Source organism: Carex rostrata, chromosome 22, assembly GCF_964058835.1.
Source record: "Carex rostrata chromosome 22, lpCarRost1.2, whole genome shotgun sequence".
Lineage (NCBI taxonomy): Eukaryota > Viridiplantae > Streptophyta > Magnoliopsida > Poales > Cyperaceae > Carex > Carex rostrata.
Window position 1 is genome coordinate 551,107 of NC_135939.1, and position 23,639 is coordinate 574,745.

General features: G+C 33.0%; 1 protein-coding gene across 1 annotated transcript; it reads right to left on the minus strand.

Annotated features, from left to right (window-relative positions):
• Positions 1-11,950: 11,950 nt before the first annotated feature.
• Positions 11,951-13,632, minus strand: LOC144574228 (uncharacterized). The gene is made up of 4 exons (XM_078324134.1): positions 13,517-13,632; positions 12,797-13,104; positions 12,382-12,720; positions 11,951-12,294 (listed from the first exon to the last, which is right to left on the minus strand). Exons 1-4 carry the CDS (start codon positions 13,590-13,592, stop codon positions 12,025-12,027), a joined length of 993 nt encoding a protein of 330 aa, XP_078180260.1. The 5' UTR covers positions 13,593-13,632; the 3' UTR covers positions 11,951-12,024.
• Positions 13,633-23,639: the final 10,007 nt, after the last annotated feature.

The following is a 23,639-nucleotide window of genomic DNA, read 5'->3' on the forward strand; positions in this document are numbered from 1 at the left end:
TTGAGCTTTATGTCAAATAAAAGATTATCAGTTATAAATAACTGTCCAATTTAATACCAAAAAAAAATATATATATATCCAACCTAAAAAAGCGACAAGGAATCCCTTATAAAGAAATTGATCCAACAAAATGTGAATATCTCAATATCTATTAATAAGTTACAATCTTTTCCATTTCATATTAACTCAGATTGGTTTAATTGTCGTTTGGGTACCATTTAGTTTGATTTCTTCGGGTTTGGATATCTTTTGGATCATGGATCATTTGGGTTTAGATTTTTTTTTTATGTTACAATAGTCAATATTTGTAGATTTATTTAGGTTCGGATATTTTTGAATTAGAATAATTTCGAGTTCGGATTATTCGTTTTCTTTTTAAAATTGTAGGTCCAAGTCGGATTGGAATGTCTATTTCATCAAGAGATCAGTTATTCTGGTTAGTTGAAATTTTATCAAGGATACATATGAAGTTATATTCTCTTACTTTTTTTTATAACCAATCGGGTGCAGAAAAATGTGAGAACTTTAAAATATTGCAACAATTGCATGTGATCAATGCACAATCCAGCATACCATACAAAAGTGTTCGCTTATTGCTCTTATTCCTTGCTTGCATTGAGACAAAATTAAATGCTTCTTGCTTTATCATTTTTCTTTATTTTACATCCCTCATTTAGAAAGAGAAAAAAAAAAAGAGGAAAAGAGGGCATGCTCTAAAAGATGCCAAATGTAGTGTATGACAAGGCTAGCTGATCAATATTTTCAAAATTAAAAGGAAAAACAATACAAACCAAAATTAACATCTTAGTCTTCAACAATTGCATACCTCAAATGTGTTTCATTGTCATGGCACTAATTAAGTTGATTACAGTTCAGGTGAAAAGTTTAATATATTTGAATTCAACAACTGTTTTAAAGATATTTAAACAATATACTGGTATGGAGAACATTGTTATTGCAGGGATGGACTGTTGGAAAGGAATAATGTTTGCTTTAGAAATGCTACCCCAAAATCAATAAGAAATATAGGTACTCAGATCATCTCCTTCTGGTACAAGAATGAGGGAGAATTATTTTTCCAAAGTTAACACTTGTTTTACCTTTTGATATTAATGTTTGCTTTAGAAATGCTACCCCAAAATCAATAAGAAATATAGGTACTCAGATCATCTCCTTCTGGTACAAGAATGAGGGAGAATTATTTTTCCAAAGTTAACACTTGTTTTACCTTTTGATATTAAGGACCTTCGTACACAAGGTTCCACTCTGGTGGTGGGTAAAGTGGATTCAGTTCCTAGATCTGGACCCGTTTGGGGTAATTCAGCCGGTGCCTAGCTCTCAATCACTCAAGGCTTTTGATAGATTTGGCATTAGTTGTATCTATTTGCTTTGTTTGGTTGTTGCTTATCTGTGACACTTTTTTATCTAAAAAAAAATGCTTTTAAATAGTAAAAATTTAATATAAAAGTACTTGAAACTGTATGGGACGTTTGAATCTTTGTCAAATTATTTTGCCTGCAGGATGAAAATTGAACATCATAATTAAGCCCAACCTTTGGATCAGAAGTCCAGCATGATAGATTCAATTTGCTGTCAAGGCAAGTTCTTACGGTGGATATCAATCAAACTTAAAATTGGATTTTTTTTTAGTTGAAAGAGAACTCAAAGTTGTTTGAAATTGAAACTTAAAAAGCAAAAAAAATAGTAAAGGAACCGAAATGAACCTTGTATATTTTTCGTCCGGCATGTTTCCCATTCTTGTTGACATAGTGACATGTACTCAGTACTCTGACCCTCCAATTATTAAAAAAAAAAAAATCTTGGGCAGTTCGGGCACTATAGCGGGACCATATGGTCTTCCTTGTTCAAGACACCCTGAAATGCAGACAAACTTGCAGGTGCAGACAGCAGAACTACAACCAAGCTATGGTGCTTTATTTCCATAATTATAAATTTTTTAATCAACTGTATTAACATTTGTCTGTATCAATCAAATTTTCTCAACCAAAAAATGATATCTTTAACATCTTGGCTCGACAAAATTACCGTCATACGCACTTGCCATAATGTAAAACTCGTCTTTCCATCATACTTGTCAATATCATATTTCGCCGACATATCCATTCAATTTCACCAATTTCCCAAACACCCAATTCACCAATTTCCCAAATTATCAAAATTACTTAACCACCAAACACCACAAAAATTGAAAATTCAAACCACCAAAAAAAAAAAAAATTGGCCGAATTTCACAAATTTCCAAAGTCTTCAAAGTATGGTTTCAGAAATAAGTAAATGAACCTTGGTTGGCACGTGGCTCATCAGTAAATTCAAGGGAAAATTTTCAGTGTACTCATCTAAAAGTTTGAAATAGCCAAAATGTCATAATATCCAATTTCTCCATGAAAATTTGAAATTCTTTTTTCTATCCCCTTTTATTTATTTTTCTTTTTATTTAATTATTTTAAAATTTAAGTGGACCATTATACCCCTTTGATTGTAATGGATACATCCATTAATGTTTCAACAGGATTGAATTTACAAATGGATCATATTATCCATTAATGTTTCATAGTAGCCCATACCTTTCTAGTCGTTAGACTTAGAAATTGATCATATTATCGCATTAATATTCATGAAACTTAGAAATTGATCATATCTCAAAATTTAATTTCGACAAAAGTTTGGTCAGACCTTTAATTAGTTCAAGCGAGATAAAATCACAAAACCTGGAGAATAAATATGTCATCATCAAATTCAATCTCAACCACTTTAGCCCTGAATTTTCTCGATTTTGCTGAGAAATATGCATGAGGGAGAACTAGGGCCATAAAAATTTCTCATGCAATCTCCAGTAAAATCTCGACTTTGCTGAGAGAGTGACACACACAAGGGCAGGGAGAACTGGGGCCAAGAGAGACGGGCCTAATACATTGCTTTGACGTTCAATGCATTAGACGGGAAAAAAAAAAAGAAATGAAGAAATATTTGGTCTGAAAAAGAAAAGGGAGGAAGAAACAAAGAAAAAGACAATTGACACTCAAGTTAAAATTTAGGGGGTATAATGGTTCAATTAAATTTTAAAATAACTAAATAAAAATAAATAAAAGAGAATAGAAGAAAGAATTTCAAATTTTCATGAAAAAATTAGATATTATGATATTTTAATGGAGAAATTGACCATTTCAAACTTTTAAATGGGCACACTTGAAAATTTCCTAAATTTCAAAAATTTCCTAAGGCCCTGTTCGGCTGCACAGTGGGAATGGGAATAGGAACGGGAATAGAAAAAGTTTGAACTGAAATTTACTGTTCACGTGGGAAAAAAAAAATTCAGTCTAAGTAAATTTTTTTTTTTCCCACGTAAACAGTATTTTCGGGATTACATCCGAACAGGCGGCCCTAAAGGGTTGTGGTGTTGTCGCGGTCTACAAATTCCTTCAGCAGACCACAACACCTGGTCTTATCGCGGTGCATCAAACTTCTTCACGCGCCTTTCCAAATCGCGGCTCACCAGTGTACAGAAAACCAAGAAGTAGAGTCGCTGGTCTACCCGCGCGGTGCACAGAAGAATGAAGCGGCGCTCAGCGAAGGAATCGCGCGACGAATGGAGAAGCGAAACTGAAACCCTAGCAGCAGCGGAATAGTCCTGAAATTGCCGATCGAACTGCCGGCCGCAATGGCGGCTCTGATACCAATTTTTTAGATTTTCTAGGATTTAAGAAGAGGAAGAGAGTAAGAGATAAAGAGACACTAAAAAATGATTTGTATTATACTCCATTCTCTCTCTTACAAAGAGTCTATACATATACAATAACATAAACATAAAATAGTTCAATGGACTCAAATTACAATTTGGATCAAAACATCATAAAAGAAATGGAAGAGGAGATATCAAAGAAAAGACAGAGAAGGATTGACCAGGCGCCAGAAATTGATATTGTGGGGGCAAGCAGCTGTACTGAGCAGCAGGAGACTGCAATGAAGATTGAGGAGGGCATCACGGTGTCTGACGGGTTGTTTGGATTGGAGATGGAGGAAGGGATGGGTTTGGGGTTGGGGCTATATGAGGGAGGGGATGATAGTTTGCTATTGGATCCCTTGGTAGATTTGTTAAAACAATTAACAAATAACCCTTCAGTGAAGCAAACAAAATTGATCCTTCAATTCTGTGCTGACTTTTGATCTCCGTGAACTGAAAAGACGTACGTAGTAGTCACAAGGTTTCATGAAAGTTGCAGTTATTGAGTGCTCATGTATATATATATCCAAAATCCAAATTAAGCATAAAATGAGGCCCGGAGCAAACCTACAGATCTCCCGCGACTGAATTATTTACATCCAAATTAAGCATAAAATAGCTATATCAAGACATTATTGACACAACTCACATCTTTGGATTAAGCCTTCTTAGAGCATCTTCATTCCAGCAATTAATCTAATGGATCAATACATGTCATGACTCATGAGTATATCGGTTCAGAGCCTAATTATGAGGCCCGGAGCATTGGATGTAACATTGTGATTCTGATTCAACTCTATTTAAAATAATAAAAAGTTGACGGATCAAAAGTCGAACTTGAATCCTCTTCGATCGGAAATTGGGAATTTTTTATTCATAGTAATTATAAAAAAAAGATGTACAAAAATAGAGAGTACCTCGTTTTTAATCAATATAGTAAGATCGTCAGTACGAATTACGATCCATATTTTATGGATTTGAGGCAATGCCCACGATCCATCTTTTAAAAAAAAAAAAAAAAAATTAGACTGCAGTTTTAAACTGTTTTGTAAAAAAAAAAAAATTTAAAAAGATGGATCCTGAACATTGCCTCAGATCCATAAAATGTGGATCGCGATCCGTACTAACGATCTTACTATATTGGTTAAAAATGAGGTATTCTAACTGTTTTCGTACATCTCTTTTTTATAATTACTATGAATAAAAAATTCACTCGGAAACCTCCTCGCCCCCGACCTATAGGTGTTAATAAATACGATTTGGATCGAGTGAGAGTATTTTCAAACCTATATCCATTAAAATTTGATTTTACCCATAGCATATTTTTATTCATTAAGAATTGACTGCATTGAACTCTATCTTTATCCGTAAAATTATCAAATAACGAAATAGTAACTGATGATTAACGAATAATATTAATATAATAATTAATTTTACTATATTTTAAAATAAAACATTATTCCTTTCACATATATGCAATTACATTACTAATAAGAAAAAAAAATGTACAATCAATTTCAGTTAAATTGTTTTTTTTATAAAGAAAGATAATTTAAAAACACAAATATATCTTTAAACAAATTCAATTATTTAATTAAGGGTGTGTTTCAGAAGAAAGTAGAGGAGGAGGTGATGAGGACGAAATAGCTTTTACCCATACCATTATTCATTTATCTAATAGAAAATTTTCTTACTCATATTCATACTCAATAAGCTACTTAAATTTTCTTTCTCATACCCGTCTTATCAAATACAGTACAAATATAATAAACAGTTAAAGGGTGTCATTGACACCCCTATCCCGACCCGTAACACTTTTAATTGCAACTAGGAAGTTATCAATATATGTCACCACCTTTTCTTTTTTTTTTTAATCATATCTAACAATTATTTATTATGGATCCATACGGATACCATGAAACTATGGGCTATGGCGCGTATATTTACTATATCTATTTTTTTTTTTTCAGCTGTAGTGTGGGCCTCTGCTCAATTGTACTAAAATTGTTAGGTCAGCAATAAATACTGACCCAAATATTTGGTCTCATTTCATTCGTCTCTCCGATTTCTTGAGCGCCCCGAATTTGGATCACCTCCGGTACTTTTATTTGTGACACAAATTTGGACCACCTCTGAATTTGGATCACCTCCGGTAAAGTTCACATTTAATTCATTAAGAACCGGTACAAGAGTTTTGTTACACAGTACTAAGTAGAAAGCAAACCATACTCCAAACATCTGAGTATTAGAAATTAAGAAAGAAATACATGAAATAAGAAAACAAAGCAGTAGGTAAAGCAAAATAAGAAAAAACACGAAATTAGAGACTGATTAGAGCCAATTCTCTGGAGCGCCTTAGCGTTGATTTGTGTCTCAACTGTTCCTCTTCAGTAACTATTTTTCATTGCACAAATGCTGGTACGTCCCTGTTTCCAGTACAGGCTGTATCTATCCACTTTGCCACTGTACCGTGTCAGTTCCAGTCAGCATTATATGTGTTCCTGGAGTTGTGCCAGTTCGATATGCATAATTGTACCAGTCCAGTGTGTCACAGAGCTGTACCAGTCCATTGTGTTAAAAGGTGATGAAGCTGAGTTTGGTCTGCAGATCCATCCGAAGTTCTGGTATTGTTTTACTTCTCTCAAAAAAAATCCGAGAGCAGCGTTCCTTCCACAGTATGAACTGAGTAATCATCAGGATTGACCTAGTCTTCAATTGAATTGTGTCATTTAGAACAATCTTTGTAGGAAGATTGTTTTCCGGTAAGGTCAGAAGCTGTTGTGTATGCAAGTCCTGGTACAGTTTCCTTGTTAAGGCACATTCGTTGAACAAATTAATGATGTACCGACACCAAATCTGCCTTGCACAAGGGGCATCTGTTGACTAGTGTCCAACCTTTCTTTATCAAGTTATCAGTTTCCAGTTGCCAGTATCCGATTTAGCGATGCTAGCCATCCAAAAACTCTGATTTCGCGGTGGTACCTTTAATGCCAGATGATTCGCTCAGCTGGGAGTTAATCTCAGCTCATTGAACCGAGTGCAGTCCCGTAGAGGATATGGACTTGGCTCTTATCACCCCAACCTGATATTGAGGACCCGGCTCTTTTATTTCTCTGCTTAAGGTTGACAATTTTTACTTGGTTTATAGTGGAAGGCTCTCAATATTTAGGCATAATTTTATACAAGTTCTCTTAATATTTAGGCTTAATTTTATATAAGTTCTAGGAAACTACTTCAATTACTTATTTCTTCTAAATTTTTTTTATATTTGCTCTTTAACTCTTATTTTTCTTTAATATTTATCATTAAAACCAACAAGATAAAATTAATACTAGTTGAACTTCACAAACTAATTGTTTATCTTTGTAAACTGACAAAAATAACCTTATTGATAATCATCTCTATTCGTATTTCTTGCCACCATCTAGCCTTATTGATGAAACTAATTTTATTATTTTATTTTTCTTTCGTCGCATATTCTTTTGTATTTGGTAGCTGCTATTAAGTATTTCAAAAGAGAGATGCATTTGGTAATCATCTCTCTTCGTATTTCGATCTCCATCTCCCTCTCGCTCCAACTTATTTAGGCTTAATTTTATGTTAGGGTTTGCTATCAGTCACCATATATGAATTGCTCTTTTTTTTTAAAAAAAAAAAAAGCGAAAGTCGCTCTCCGACTCCTCAAAATCTTGATCCAGAATTATTATTTACCAATTTCACACTTGTGCAAAGTGCAAACCATTTTTAAGTTTAACTATTAATTTTTATTTCCTGCCACGTGGGCTATCACGGTGTAGAAATCATTGTATATATACACACGGATATTTACCGCGTACAATTACTGATAGCTACACGGATTATTACATACACAGCCGTTTACAAATCATTGACACTGGCGCTCTCCATAACCGAGCTTCACGGATTATTACATAAAAAGCCGTGTACAATTAGATTTCTACACGGTTATTTATCTAGATATCTGTGTAGCTCTCTTATTTTTTAATATTTTTTAATGTGGAAAAACCTTTCTACACGGATATATAATTAAATGTCCGTGTAGCTCTCTTATTTTTTAATATTTTTTTAATATTTAATTTTATGTATTAATTTTCTTCTTTATTTTTTTAATGTGGAAAAACCTTTCTACACGGATATTTAATTAAATATCCGTGTAGCTATCTTATTTTTTAATATTTTTTTAATTTTGAAAGACCTTTCTACAGGGATATATAATTAAATATTCGTGTAGCTCTCTTATTTTTTAATATTTTTTAATATTTAATTTTATGTATTAATTTTCTTCTTTATTTTTTTAATGTGGAAAAACCTTTCTACACAGATATTTTTTAAAATGTCCGTGTATAATTGAACTACTGTTTTTTTTTTACATTGTTTGCTTTTTTTTGGCTAGCCTCCAGTTTTGACAGCCATTTAAAATCAGATCAATTCCAGAATAGAGAATTTCCAAAATAAGAATACCAAAACCCCTAAATTTTGGAAATTTCCAAATTATATCAAAAATTAATACAGAATTCATGTACACTAAATTATACAAAGATCATACAAATCCATATTCTGGTTTACAAAATTGTTTTATAAAAAAATCTGCCCACATACATCTACACTGATCTAACTGCTCCTTGGAGTAACTCTTTGACTCTGATGTATACTACAAAAAATTCAAAACATGCAAGTTACAAAAATATAGCAACTACATCTCTGTTTTGCTTTATAGAAATAAATTATTGCAATTATAACAATGCCACTAATAAAACAAGTTTAGAGGAAATCAATATTAATTGTATGGACAAGTTAAGGAAAAACATATGAATTACATACCGGATATGCTGGCCATTGGAATTGTATGCGCACAACAAAGTGAAACATAAAAATCATCATGTAATAACCGCATTCCCAACCGCCAATCTGTTGCGGGCACTGAAATTTACATTCAGCAGCCTATGTCAGAATGACAATAAATTTTTGAACCCAAAAATATGAAATTATAAAATTATAGTGTGTTCACCTCCATCCACAACCCATTCATTTTATTTCTGCTCTTACCCGTGCTTTGCACTCCACCCTCTTTAACATATTGCCGAAAAGCCCTTACAAAATTGAGTGACTGTAATTAGCAATTCCACAATAATAAAAAAAAATCAAGCCAAGTGATATTTAGATAACTTACTTAATTATAAAAGGCATGACTCTTTTGGACTGGTGAGTAGTGATGGATTGGTCGGGCCGTTTTGAATCCATGATATAAATCGTATTTTCAAGTGGCACAATCACAAGCAAACACCAGTGGCCGCTGTGGGAGGAGAAGAATTGTAGTACTTTAGCATAAAATTAGTGACATATATATTTCAGCATGTAATAGTGACACGAGTGTTTGCTATGGTTCATTGTGTAATTCTAGAACTGAAAATATAAACAATTAATAAGGGTTACAAGTAACCTAGCTACCTTTGGTTGTATGGCAGGAGAAGAAATTTCTTTTGATCCACATGAGCTTGATGCATCGCTTTACACAAGTAGTCGACACAATCAGCCGCATAGACATCCAAACTCACCTCATTAATTCTGCCGGGGTCCAAAAGTGCACACAAGTTCACCTTACCTTTCGATGCGGTCTCACGGCATTTTTGGACTAGGAACCTGAAAAATCATCATTTTACATTAGAGTATATATTTGAGTGCTATACACATGATATAAATAATTGATTGGTCACTAACATGAGGAAAACGGTGATGACTCCCACATCGAGCCATTTATCGCTTGACGAGGCGGCCTGTAGAAAGTCGCTGAATTCGGAGAAAGGCAACACGACCTCCCTGCCGTCGTGTAGAAACACACCGGGGGGGGACACTGAAGGTAACACCCGTCATGTCCTTGGGTGCCTTGATCAAGTGGGCGTGGAGAGTCCGCAACTGACCAGGCAAACAGCTAACCTCTTCTTCGGTGAGCCCCGTACGGTCTAGTGGCGCATCAGGCACTTCTGGTGCAACAGACACCAAGGCTAATTCCATGTCCCGTACCGGTGACAACACTTCATCCTCATTGATTGTTTCACCTCTTCGTGTCTGTATCAAATTTTGTATATATCTTTTTCAAGTAGTTGAAAAAAATGATTTGAATAAGATATCCTATTGTATTTGGAGATCGTCCGACACTTCATTGACTCCCCATCCGGCTCTGGTCCTTCATCGGACTCTTCATCCGGCTCTGAAATTATCCTCCAAAAACACTTTAGCGCACAAATCAGACCGACTCTTCATCTGGTTTGAAGGTCCTTCTCCAACTCTTCATCCGACTCTTCATCGGGCTGGCTCTGAAATTATCCAGTAGGGTTCTTTTCTTTGGGATGAAGATACATATTTTAATAAAGAAAGAGCTAGCTGAAAATAAAAAAGTTGGATGAACCTTCAAAAAAAAAGGGAAGAGGAGGATGAAGAACCTTCAGAGTCGGATGAAGAGTCGTCCGACTCTTCATTTGACTCTTCATCCGGTTCTTCGTCTGGCTCTGAAGGTCCTTCATCTCTCCTCTTCCTTTTTTTTAAAAATCTTCATCCGACTCTTTATTCGATCAGCTCTTTCTTTATTAAAACATGATTTTCATCCGCCTCTGAAATGATCAGATTACAGAGAGAGAGAGAATTCATCCGACTCTTCATCCGGCTCTGGTCCTTCACTGCGAGAGGAAGAGTACAAATTGATCAATACATGTTCTAATAAAGAAAGAGTTGAATAAAGAGTTAGCTAAAACCAAAAAGTTGGATGGACCTTCAAAAAAAAGGAAAGAGATGGATGAAGAACCTTCATAATCGGATTAAGAGTCGTCCGACTCTTCATTCGACTCTTCATCCGCTCTAAAGGTCCTTCATCTCACCTCTTCCTCTTTTTTTGAAAATCTTCATCCGACTCTTTATTCGATCAGCTCTTTCTTTATTAAAATATGATCTTCATCCGCCTCTGAAAGTCCGAAGTGATCAGATCACAGAGAGAGAGAGAGAATTGATCAAATCGGCGCTGGAAGGAGAAGGACTTTTATATAACCAACTTGGTGATGGAAAAGGCGCCCTTTAATAACCAAAACCCTAAAATAACCTTTCTACACGGCTTTTTTTATTAAACGTTCGTGTAATTCTCTAATAGCTTTCCACACTATTAATTAAACAAAAAACCGTGTATAATTGACACCTTTCTACACAGCTTTTTATGAAATGGCCGTGTAGCTCTCACAAGCTTTCTACACTTTAATTTAAACAAACATCCATGTACAATGCCGACCTTTCTTCACGGTTATTTAATTAAATATCCGTGTAGCTCTCTTAAGACTTTCTACACTGTTATTTAAATAATAATCCGTGTACATTTCCTAATAAACGTCTGTGTAGCTCTCTCACGGCTTTCTACACTGATTCTTTAGTAAACATCCGTGTAGAGATCCCACACATATTTCGGGTTTCCAAAAAATTAGAATTTCTCCACAGTTTTTAGGTAAAATTATCGAATTCATGTACAATGTGCAGTGTACAATGACCATTTCTGTAGTGGTGCAGTTAGTCTTAACAATCTTGTTTTATATAAGAATAGTTCCAACCTTTAAGTGCATATTGTTAGTTTTTTTTGTAATGGCAATACATGTGCGCACTATGTGAATAGTTTGATCAAGAGAAAATTTACACAGTATGACATTAGTGATAATTTTATATTTGAAAACTGAAACAACAAATAAATGTTCTCAAGCTTGCATCAATCAAGGGCTCTGTATATGCTTCTTTTCAATCTGAGGTAATAAAATCCCACTATTGAAATACTGCCATTGTAATTTACTCTATAAGCAATTTTTCTTGTTGAATCACTCAAATTGGAAGATCAAGGCATGCCTTCTTCATGGACATAAAAAATAATAGGAATAACAGTCTTCAACCCAATCATGGAATGAGGCAATTTATAAATTTAAACAAGTTCTATACAAATGCTTTCAAAAATCGCTTTAAGTATCTCCTACGAACCTTTTATTATTACCTGCATTAAATTGATCGACCATATTCCAAACCAAACAAAAGCAGGAAGTAATTTCAGGAACCCTAAAAGATAAAACAAAGAAAAAAATTGCAACAAACTTAAAATAAACAACAAAGACAAGAAATCCTGAATTATTGTTCTTTGTGCAACCAACACGATCAAACAAAATTCTTAGTCTTGAATTATTATAAGTTGATAGAACATAAAACGAGTTACATTAATTGTGCCAAGCATATTATTGTGGAGCTAGCTAATACACATGCATCTTCTCAGTGTGCTCCGGAACTTTCTTTATAGTTGCTTTGATGAGGTCAATGTATAATGGAAATTGTGCAGCAGCAAAGAAAGTGACAGGAAAGCACATGATAGCGTATATGGGGTACACGGCAAATTTGAGCCTGTTTTCAACAACAAAAAAGTCTCCAGCACAGAATGAGACAAGCATAGAAGCAATTCCCATGAAGAGGGAGGTCAGCCCCAGGATAAGCTTCAAGGGAAGTCCCCTATTGAAATCTCTTACCTGATCAGCAAATGAATGAGAATTTCAGTTTTCAATGTTGAAATGTCAAAAGGAAGAAATTCTAATTAAGATAATGGTTTTGGTAACCTGGTAACGGGAGGTAAGTATTGCGAGGAACATGACAAGAGATGTAACAGAGAAGCAAAGAGCGACAAGGGATGAGATGGCGAACAGCTGAAAAGCTGGTCTTTTACTGAGGACTGGAAACCCAGACTGCTGGTCTACACCTCCTGGAACTGTGCTTGCAGATGCAAAGGCCACTGTAGCGACGAGAGCAGCTACTACAGAGCAAGACTGGGAAGTATTTGTCAGCCAAGTGCTTCCGTCTTTAACCAGTGTATCATGACTCTCTATGAACACCTCCTCTGCTGTTTTTCCATCCTTGTTGATTCTTGAGAATATTTCTAGGTTCATACTGTGCACGTACTGCACACCGACATATTACATATGTTTAGTTTTTATTTTAGTTTATTCCATTTTTAAGTAAGAAGAGAGAGATCACCTTGTACCACTTGCTCTCCCATTGCATTTGAAGTGCTGCTCCAGGGATGCTCCACGGCCGGCTATGGCTGAGCATGGCTGCGAGATGTAGAGCACTATTTTCATCTTTATCTACTTGCCGAAATACACTCTCAATAGTTTTAACACCCAGCATATACGTGTACACGTGGACTTGGCGGTGCTCCACTGCCAATAAAACAATATTTTTCTTATCCTTGTCTTTGTCCATGACTGCTACTGGATACCGCTTGAGGATTCTTTTCACCATCTCTGTTATTCCCCTCTTTGCAGCTACCAAAACAGGGCTTGCTGAACCACATTTTGACAAAATTGTAATGTATGTTAACAAAACATGTAACAATGATTTCAATTTTTCATCCCTTTTCTAACAATATGCTTATAGGAAGTTTTCTATCATAAGTCTGTAATGATTTGGTGTTAAGCTTCAGTAGCGACCACATTTGAGAACTAATCCGGCAAAGAGAAAAGATAGAAGGAGATTTAAATGTTGGTACATTACAGGGCTATAGTAGTGTCTTAGTAGCAAGGTGCCTGATTGGGTGTTTTTGGCAAGTATTGTTGGAACTGAAAATTTAGCTTATTCATTATTGTAAAATTTGTGTTAGAAACATAGAGAAGAGACAGAATTAGCATCAGTTAAATAAATTTTATTTCTCTAATGTTGTGTTAAGCTTGACTATTATAAAATTAATGAACATACCAGTATCAGGTCTGTGTGTCGATTCCTTCTCTTCAACATTTTTCAGAGAACCTTTCACCAAGACTTTTTTCAGCATGTCTGTGCTCTCTTTTACGGCTTTAATCAGGGCAGTTTCATCTGTATCCAAAATACAAGATGTCATTAGCCTGATCAAGCAAGTGTAACAAGTCTTCTATAATTAATTGAATGAAGAAGACGAGTTAGTTGCTCAATTTTTTCAAAGAGAATAAATAACTGTGTACATCATAGTTCTGATTTTGTAGATTGAATAGACATGTATTTCACAACCCAATCATACAGTTTATCCAAAAATGAAATAACTACCAATCACCGCACTGTTGTTACGAATAACACTAAAGAGCATTACAAATTATATGCGAAGAAAATTAATTAATATATATTTTATTTCATAGATGCAGACCAACTTAAAAAAGTAGATTACACTCTGATTTATTCACGGCAATATATGGCAAAAAAATTTCAAAAAAGATGAATCGAGAAAATTTATCTTTTCTTGTCAACAGACCTTCACTTTGGTTTGGTGTATTTTCAGGTAAGCCCCGATCAGTATTTGCTACTGATGGAGGGGCTGTTGATCCAATATCAGATGGTAATGCAGACAAAGCAGGTTGCTGTCCACCACTGGCTTCCTCATACTCCCAGAGTGTTGAACGATCCACCAGTTCCTTCATTATGGTCAGTGCATTTCTGTGTTGTTGTTTATGTTTTGTAATTGTTTGCAATCTCCTTAACCCTTTAGGATGTTATTCACAGAGTGATATACTAAATTAATAGTGTAAACAGCTGAGCGAAAGGTCTATAATAGTACATTAAATAGAATCTAATTAATTAATTGTTCCGAGCTATATTAAGAATCATACTCCTTTCTTTCTTTCTCTGGCCATACAGAGGGCCAGATATTATAGTTGGTATCATGTTTATACTTTTTTTTTCCCTCTATTTCTAAAGACTTGTTTTATATTGTCTAAATGAAGTTTGTACATCATCATAAACCAAATAATTGTAAGCAAGTATCGAATATGAATACATTGTCTTTATCAGCTGCAAAAATTGCAATTCTAGAATTTGTAAGAACTTTGGAAAGAACAATCAATTATTTCATCTAAAAGTTAAAAATGAACTGTGCATATTGAGATTATAATTAGTTACTTCCTCATGTACCTATATAAGAACAACTAGTTCATCTTAGTCCTATTTTAAATGGAAGGAGCGTGTTTTTTTTATTAAATTAACTTTTTCAATCAGGGTATCTATCCCAAGAACTTAATTACAGCAGTTAATTGGTGTCAAAGAGTAACTTGACATTTTCTTAAAAAAAAAAAAAATGCAATACATATATGTACATACCTATACCAAGAACAACTAATAGGAGCTTCACGATAATCTTGAAAAAGAAAATCATGATGTCATAGTTCGGTGGGACCCGCCTTCTCTGTTTCTGATTTTTAGATGGCTTATCTTCATCTTCCTTTTTTGCTCCAGCTTTCATGCAGCGTAAAATGAAGGGAAGAATAAAGAAATTAATCCTTGACTCAACAGAAAGAAATTATCGGTGATTCTGATCCTTATTAACAACATATCAGTCTAACAGAAGACTTAATTGACAAAAGTATATATATACATTAAAATTAATATGTCGTACCTAAGTAGTAATAATGAGGGAAATGTAGTAATCATGACGGAACACCAAAAACATTGACATTGAATTTCTCCTTGATTACTCCAAGTTAAATGTAGTAAAAACATTTTTATAAGGTCTTTCGTACAATTAGTTATATATGAAAGTCTGTTTTCATTAAATTATTATTTTGTACCATTAGTTAAAGATATTTTTTTTTATTTATTAGAAGATATTATACAATAAGAGAGGGAAAGAGGCCTTATTGCCAAAAAGAGGTCACAACCCTGTTTTTTTCATTATTGATACAGTGAGCCCCAATCCTCTTTTCATAAAATATAAAAGTTAGTTTGAATAAGTTTTGAATCAGTAAAAGTTCCACCGATCATTCTATGCATCAAAAATTTTAACCAATCATTCTATGCATCGAAAAACAAAGGCACTCTTTCTCTTTCCTTGTCTTATTTTATAATATAATATTTTATATAGACAAAAAATTCTCTTAATTAACCTTAGAATTCTAGCTAAGATTTACTAAATTCTAAGAATGTAAAAATGATTTGTATATCATGATTACCATACATTGGTTTTCTTCATCAGCACAGCAAGTCTTACATATACCACTAGTTTTTAAGCTAGAAACTGCAGCAACACATATGAAAGTTTAGTGACTGAGGCTATATATGGTAACATGCATATTACATATTGACTCCTACTATGGATACATTTTTCTATTTTTAATATTTAAACATTTGCTTTGAACTGTTATACATGATATCCATATGAGCAGACCAAATTTTATATTTATTTTATAATTTTTTACATAGGTAGAAAAACACTGCTTTAGGATGGTCCAAAATATTCAAATCAAGTGATTTTGTACCTAGAAAAAAAAAGTAGACAAATTAAAAAAAATTAAAATTTGATTTGCAAATTGCATTTATGTACATTTTCATATGATGATCATATTTAATTATTTGGATCAACTAGCTATTTGAACTTTAAAAATGAAGATATGATTCCATAACAAATGCCATTGTATGTAATATGCATATTACCATAGCCTTACTATTGAGTAGACAAAAGAAATTATTTATATAAACAATTTTGTTCTTATTTTTGGTTAATTCTATTGAGTTTCTTTTCCTCATACCGACAGTATTATATATGCATTTGGTGGAATCCTTCATCAAAGAAAATATGTCAATACAAACTCTGTATATCGGCGGCAGTACTTTCTTTTCATCTTCCTGAATGTCTGGTTTTTTTTCCATAATATTTTTTTCATCCTCCAAGAAATCAACAAACTGAAAAGTGAGTGGCTCTGTAATTGTACCTACAATCAAAGCATCAAACATTCTCAAGACAAATAAAAAAGCACAACGTAGCAAATATTATTATTATTAAATTAACAATTAGATTTCACTCATTGAAAATGGTGCCACCATTAATATTAAAGTAATTTATGGAAAAAATAGTTCAATTGTAAAGTATGGCAATTATTATTATGGTAAAATCACAATTAAGAATCAGATTTCAATTATTGAAAATGGTATCACCTTTAAAATTAAAGCAATATGTACATGTTAATATGTTTTCAAATTTTATAACTTAAACCATGCAAAGGAGCTTGATAGCCTTGATTGATTGGTATTAAGAACCACATTTTCAGGCCAAAACTAAAAATATATTTATAATTTATTGAATATGAAACACAGGGTTTTTATATTTTATTTTATTTGGGGGAGAGGGACAGAGTGAGTACAGTGATATATAATTGTATCATATAAGCCAAAGCGAGCTCCACTCTTGAAAACAGATGGCTTGTTAGCCAGAGTGTGAAGTGCAGTTTCTCCGTTTGAATTGGCATAGTCCATGCACGCCAACTTTGGATATAGGCAAATGATCTCATATGCCAAATCTACAGTCAATAAATTTGAATAGTTATATTATGGCTTACTTTTTATTTTACTTTTTTTTTTTTTGCTGAAAGAGCATACCAAATTGTTCTCCTTTGATGGCGTGGTGAAGAATATTGTTACCATCATCTCTCCTACAGTGAGTGATATCTCTCGAGGATAAGATAACTTCATCAATTTTCAGTTTTTGTTCCTTATGGATGGTAGCCTCAAGCACAAAGAAGGTATTCTTCTTTCCATGACGCACTGCCGTATAAATCGGAGTCTCCTTAAGGTTGTTACGTGCACTGGTTACCATATCTGGACACATTTTTGTTATCATTCTGCAAACCTTCTCAAGTCCGAGAGCTGCTGCCAGATGAAGTGGGGTATCCCCAGCTTTGTTTTGTAAGTTCAAGATTTTGGGCATCCGATCTGTGGTTATTGCATCAAATATTCTTAGAACTCAAAATGGGAATTCAATTGTGGGAAAAAAAAACTTCAGGATTCTCTTGATAAATTTTTATTTTAACCATACATCTCCTTAATAATTAATTTTATAATTAACAGTAATTAGTAGGGACTGACCAAGTCTGTTAACCTTCCACCAAATTTGATAAAGAGTTCTTGGATCATCCTTTCTTGCAGGTGTGTGTTATAGTAATATTGTATAACCTCAATTATATTTGTTCACAATTGCCACCTTGTTTTAATAAAAAAAAAATTAATCAAAAAACAATTGCCACCTTGTTTGAAATTCATCACTTTATGGCAAAAAGTAAATTATATATATTTAATTATTTCGCCATAAATGAATATGTTTCCTTGTTACATTGCTAATATACATACATTTGAAGGATCCTACTCTGGTTACATGCTCAGAAAAGGACTCTACATATAGTTTAATCTTCTCAAATTGCCTGTCCAAAGTTTATTGTTGAGTACTGTGGGACTCTACATATAATAGTTTCTATCTGAAAGCTATAGGTGAAACATTTTAATTTCATATGAAATGCCCTAGTTATATTGCATTGTGTCCATAAAACATTAAGAGCCTCAGTTAATTATTTATATGTTAAAGCATTAGTTAATTAATTACATATTTTATTTCAATTTTCTGCAACTTTTAGGTGCCTATTTGAAACTAGGTAATTGAGTAATTAGAAACTAAGAATTTTCAGTTCGGCAACTTAAAAAGTAATCATCAAACAGTACCAGTGTTGTAAAGAACGGTATGCGGTCATCGGACGGACGGGATACCACCAAGCGATTAATCGGTATATATGCGGCCGATTAATAGGAATTATGCGGACAATCTAACATTTTTATTAAATTTATGTATATATATCATAGTTTATTAAAAATAATTTATTTAACTCATTAAACTTATCAAATAAACTTAATTTTAAATTAGTTCTATTATTATAACATGACACTACGCTTTTTTTTAAAGAATTAAGCTTTTTCAAATACTAATAACATATTATTCGAAAGAAATGAAACATTCCAACATAAAATCACTTTATGATAACAACTTTGAAAGAATTACATCAGTAAATAAGAAAAATATATGGTATATGAATAACAAAACAATTAATCAATTTCAAAATAAGTAAGAAGAAAAAACATATATAAAAAATATTGGATGTATGTCCAACAACAAATAAAACTACAATACATGATTTATAAAACTTATTATCACACACTATCACAAAAAAAAGTGTGAAAATAAATATTAACTGGAATAAATTGGAATAAACAGAAATAAATGGACGATTAAATGGTAAAATGACCGATTAATCATTTTCATCAGTAAACAAACATCTGTTAAGTGTATTCATAACTGTTTGGACACCGTTAAATGGATGATTAAACAGTCATTAAGACCTTTTTTTACAACACTAAACAGTACAAATAAGAACATTTATATGTACATATATTAGCAGTAACTTCCTGCAATCCCCACAACAGTTTTGGCAACTAGAGGAACCAAAGGGTTTGCCTGATATTAAAAAGACAGAATTTTTAAATGAAACGTCACATAGCCGTATATGGTACCAGATGGTATATAGCTATGAGTTGGGCTCTGGTGCATTACAATGTATAACATCTTTTGTACATTGGACTATAAATCACCGGATTCAAAGTCCAAATAACCGATCCAAACCGTTAATCTTGTTTTTCATATTAATATGTATTTGGAGACCAAATTTTACAATTTTTGGAAATTTTTTACTATTTTTTTAGATTTATTGAAAATCCCTGTTTTTTTATGGTCTGTCTGAAAACAGTGATTTTCAATAAATCTAAAATAATAGTAAAAAATTTTCAAAAAATGTATAATTTGGTCTCCAAACACATATTAATATGGAAAATAAGATAAACGGTTTGAATCAGTCATTTGAACTTTGAATCCGGTAATTTATAATCTAATGTACAAAAAAGTCTATACATTGCAATGCACAATAGCCCATCTCATATAGCTATTATATATAGTATATATTATATAAAGTAGTAATACCTTTGTTTTTTTCAACGATATCAAGGAGATCTAAAATTATTTTTTCTGTGGCACCAGAAACTGCGACGTGAAGTAAGGTGTCATTGGCACGTGTAATATGCTCGCCTTGGACTTTTTCGTCTTTGTAGAGCTCACGCACTCTTTTCCATTTGCGACTCATGGCTGCTTTGAAGAGTTCCTTTCTTGGATTGTACAATATTGAGGCATCATTAGAAGGTTCTGGTATTGTGGGGTTTTCTGGGATGATCTCTGGGGGTTCGACACTAGGTACGGACATTGTTATTAATTACTCCCTCTCTTTCTTTTTTTAATGAGAGTTTAATTTAAGTTGTATGTGACTCGTTTGATAGGTAGAGAGAGTACTAGTACTAGATTTCCTCAAAAAAACAAAAAAAGTACTAGTACTAGCGATATTATATATGCTCCCTTTTATAAGGAAGACACTAGCAAGGACCAAGGAGAGCTTGTAGTGTGTCATGGACTGCTCTTCAATGCTCATTAATTTACTTGGTAGATTTATCATATCTGTGTCTTTCAAAAAGGAAAAGAGAAAGCTACTTGGGCTAGGAATAAAGAAGTAAAGAACCTTACGTGTTGAAGTGCTTCAAGAATTGTCTTTTTGAAATAAAATGATTATAATATTGTTTATGAGTGAGTCTTTAATACTTCATAAAAAATAGGAGTAAACAGGATATATTTTCTTTTTAAATTTTATTCAAGTGTTGAACCAATTAAGATATCAATATAGTCTCAATTAACACCATCCAAATTATAACATTTGATTAAAAAAGAACAATTTAGTTATTATATGTAATTTAGTAAAATCAATTTCAAAATTAATTATTTTTTTTCTACGAAATATATTGAGTACTCATAATAAGAAAAGAACAACTCACAATACATATTTTAATTTACAAGCTTCAATATGAGCAAGTAATATTACAAAACTTATTATAAGTGACTAATGGACCTGGCAAATCAGACAAGTCAGGTTGTATTTGCATTGGATGGAGTCAGATTCAGATTAATTTTGGGTTTAATAGATAAGTATATATATATATATATATATATATATAAGGGTTCAAATGCCTTCATTTTTGTGCCTCCATCATGCCTCCATTTTTAAAAACTTAAATAACTAAAAATTTAAATTATAAATGTCAAAATAAAACAGTTAGATGTGATCTATGTTAATTTCTCTATATGCTCATAAAATATTATCACATTTCAATTTTGTTTTTATGTGAATTAATAAGTTGAAAAATCAACGTCTAGAAATTATCCACATTAGTACATTTTTTTACAATCTCTTGATGACAACCAAAATAAAGTTGAAATGTCGTAATATTTCACATGTGCATAGATAAAATGATGTAGATCACATCCAACGGTTTTATTTTGACTTTTAAGTTTCAAATTTTTAATTATTAAAGTTTTTAAAAATGGAGGCATGATGGAGGCACCAAAAATGGAGGCATTTGAACCCTCCTCATATATATATATATAGGCTGTGGCTAATTTGCTGCCGGCAGCATTTCTACCGGCGGTGCTGCCGCTGTTTTTTTTATTTTGTGATGTCCAAACAACAAATCTAAACCGTTAGATGTTTAATCTATACTATAATCTACTTGGAGACCAAATTTTACATTTTTTGAAATTTTTTTACTATATATTAAGCTGGTTTGAAAACCACTGATTTCAATGCTGCAGAAATTTACTGAAATCAGCAGTTTTCAAACCAGCTTAATAAATAGTAAAAAAATTCCAAAAAATGTAAAATTTGGTCTCCAAGTAGATTATAATATAGATTAAAAATCTAACGGTTTGGATTTGTTGTTTGAACATCACAAAAATAAAAAAGGGCGGCAGCACCTCCGGCTAAAATGCTGCCGGCAGCAAATTAGCCGGACCCTATATATATATATATATAGAGAGAGAGAGAGAGAGAGAGAGAGAGATGGGCTATGGTGCATTGCAATGCATGAACTCCCTTATGCATTGCACTATAAATCACGATTTAAAGTCCAAACGACCGATCCGAACCGTTAGATGTTTAATCCATATTGAAATGTGCTTGGAGACCAAATTTTACATTTTTTGGAATTTTTTTTACTATTTATTAAGCATTTTTGAAAATTGTTGTTTTACTGTGAACAGTAAAAAACAGTAAAATTTTCTGGACCATCAGATCAGCGACTTTCAAAATTGCTTAATAAATAGTAAAAAAAATCAAAAAAATGTAAAATTTGGTCCCCAAGCACATATTAATATGAAGAACAAGATGAACGGTTCGATCGGTCGTTTGGACTTTAAATCCATGATTTATAGTGCAATGCATAAGAGGGTTCATGCATTGCAATGCACCATAGCCCATCTATATATATATATAGAGTTAGGCTGGGGTGCTATGGATAGCATAGTGGCCTCTATGCTACGGCTCAATATTTGAGTTTTCAAAATCCAAACGGTCGATCCGAACCGTTCATCTTATTCTCCATATTAATATCTGCTTGGAGACCAAATTTTACATTTTTCTGAATTTTTTTACTATTTATTAAGTATTTTACAAAATTGTTGATCCAACGGTGGCTGCACAAAACAGTAAAACCGTTGGATTAGCGATTTTCAAAGTGGCTTAATAAATAGTAAAAAAATTCAGAAAATTATAAAATTTGGTCTCCAAGCAGATATTAATATGGAGAATAAGATGAACGGTTCGGATCGACCGTTTGGATTTTGAAAACTCGAATATTGAGCCGTAGCATAGAGGCCACTATGCTATCCATAGCACCCCAGCCTAACTCTATATATATATATATATATATAGAGAGAGAGAGAGAGAGAGAGAGAGAGAGATGGGCTACGGTGAGTTGCGAAGTAAAGCGACTATTTTACTTCACGCTCATATTTTGCTATTTTAAAGTTCAAAACGTCGATCCGAACCGTTCAGCTTGTTCTCCATATTGAAATGTGCTTGGAGACCAAATTTTATATTTTTTGGAATTTTTTTACTATTTATTAAGCAATTTTGAAAGTCGCTGATCTGATGGTTCAAAAAATTTTACTGTTTTTTACTGTTCACAGCAAAACAGCAATTTAAAAAAATGCTTAATAAATAGTAAAAAAATTCCAAAAAATATAAAATTTGATCTCCAGCACATTTCAATATGGATTAAACATCTAACGGTTCGGATCGGTCGTTTGGACTTTCAAAACAAAAATACGGCGTGAAGTAAAAATGCATTTTACTTCGCAACTCACCGTAGTCCATCTCATATATATATAGAGAGATGGGCTATGGTGCATTGCAATGCATAGGCCATGGTGTGCATTGGACCATAAATCACCGATTCAAAGTCCAAATGACCGATCCAAACCGTTCATCTTGTTCTCCATATTAATATGTGCTTGGAGACCAAATTTTATATTTTTTGGAATTTTTTTATTATTTATTAAGCCACTTTGAAAATCGCTGATCCAACGGTGACTGTTTGGAACAGTAAAATCAGAAGCCACCGTTGGATCAACGATTTTCAAAGTGGCTTAATAAATAGTAAAAAAATTCCAAAAAATATAAAATTTGGTCTCGAAGCACATATTAATATGGAGAACAAGATGAACGGTTTGGATCGGTCATTTGGACTTTGAATCGGTGATTTATGGTCCAATGCACACCATGGTCTATGCATTGCAATGCACCATAGCCCATCTCTCTCTATATATATATATATATATTGGACTCAAATTGAAGAGATCGATTAATTTCAGAGTCTGTGTATTTTCATATTTGAATAATTAACTATATGCATGAGTTGGATTATATATGCAGGTTAGGAATTTTTCAAGTTTCGGACCAATCTCAGTACGGGTTAATTATATAGATGTCGGGTAGATTATGTTTTTGTAATCTTGTGTTACGTGTAATATAGTTCCATTTTTCATATATAAATTGGGTGCCGGATTGTGTTTGAATTAAGCTGCTGGATTCAGATTGATTTTGGACTTAGATAATTAGTCCTAGATTTGATTTATTTCGGATTATTTCAATAACAATGACACGTATAT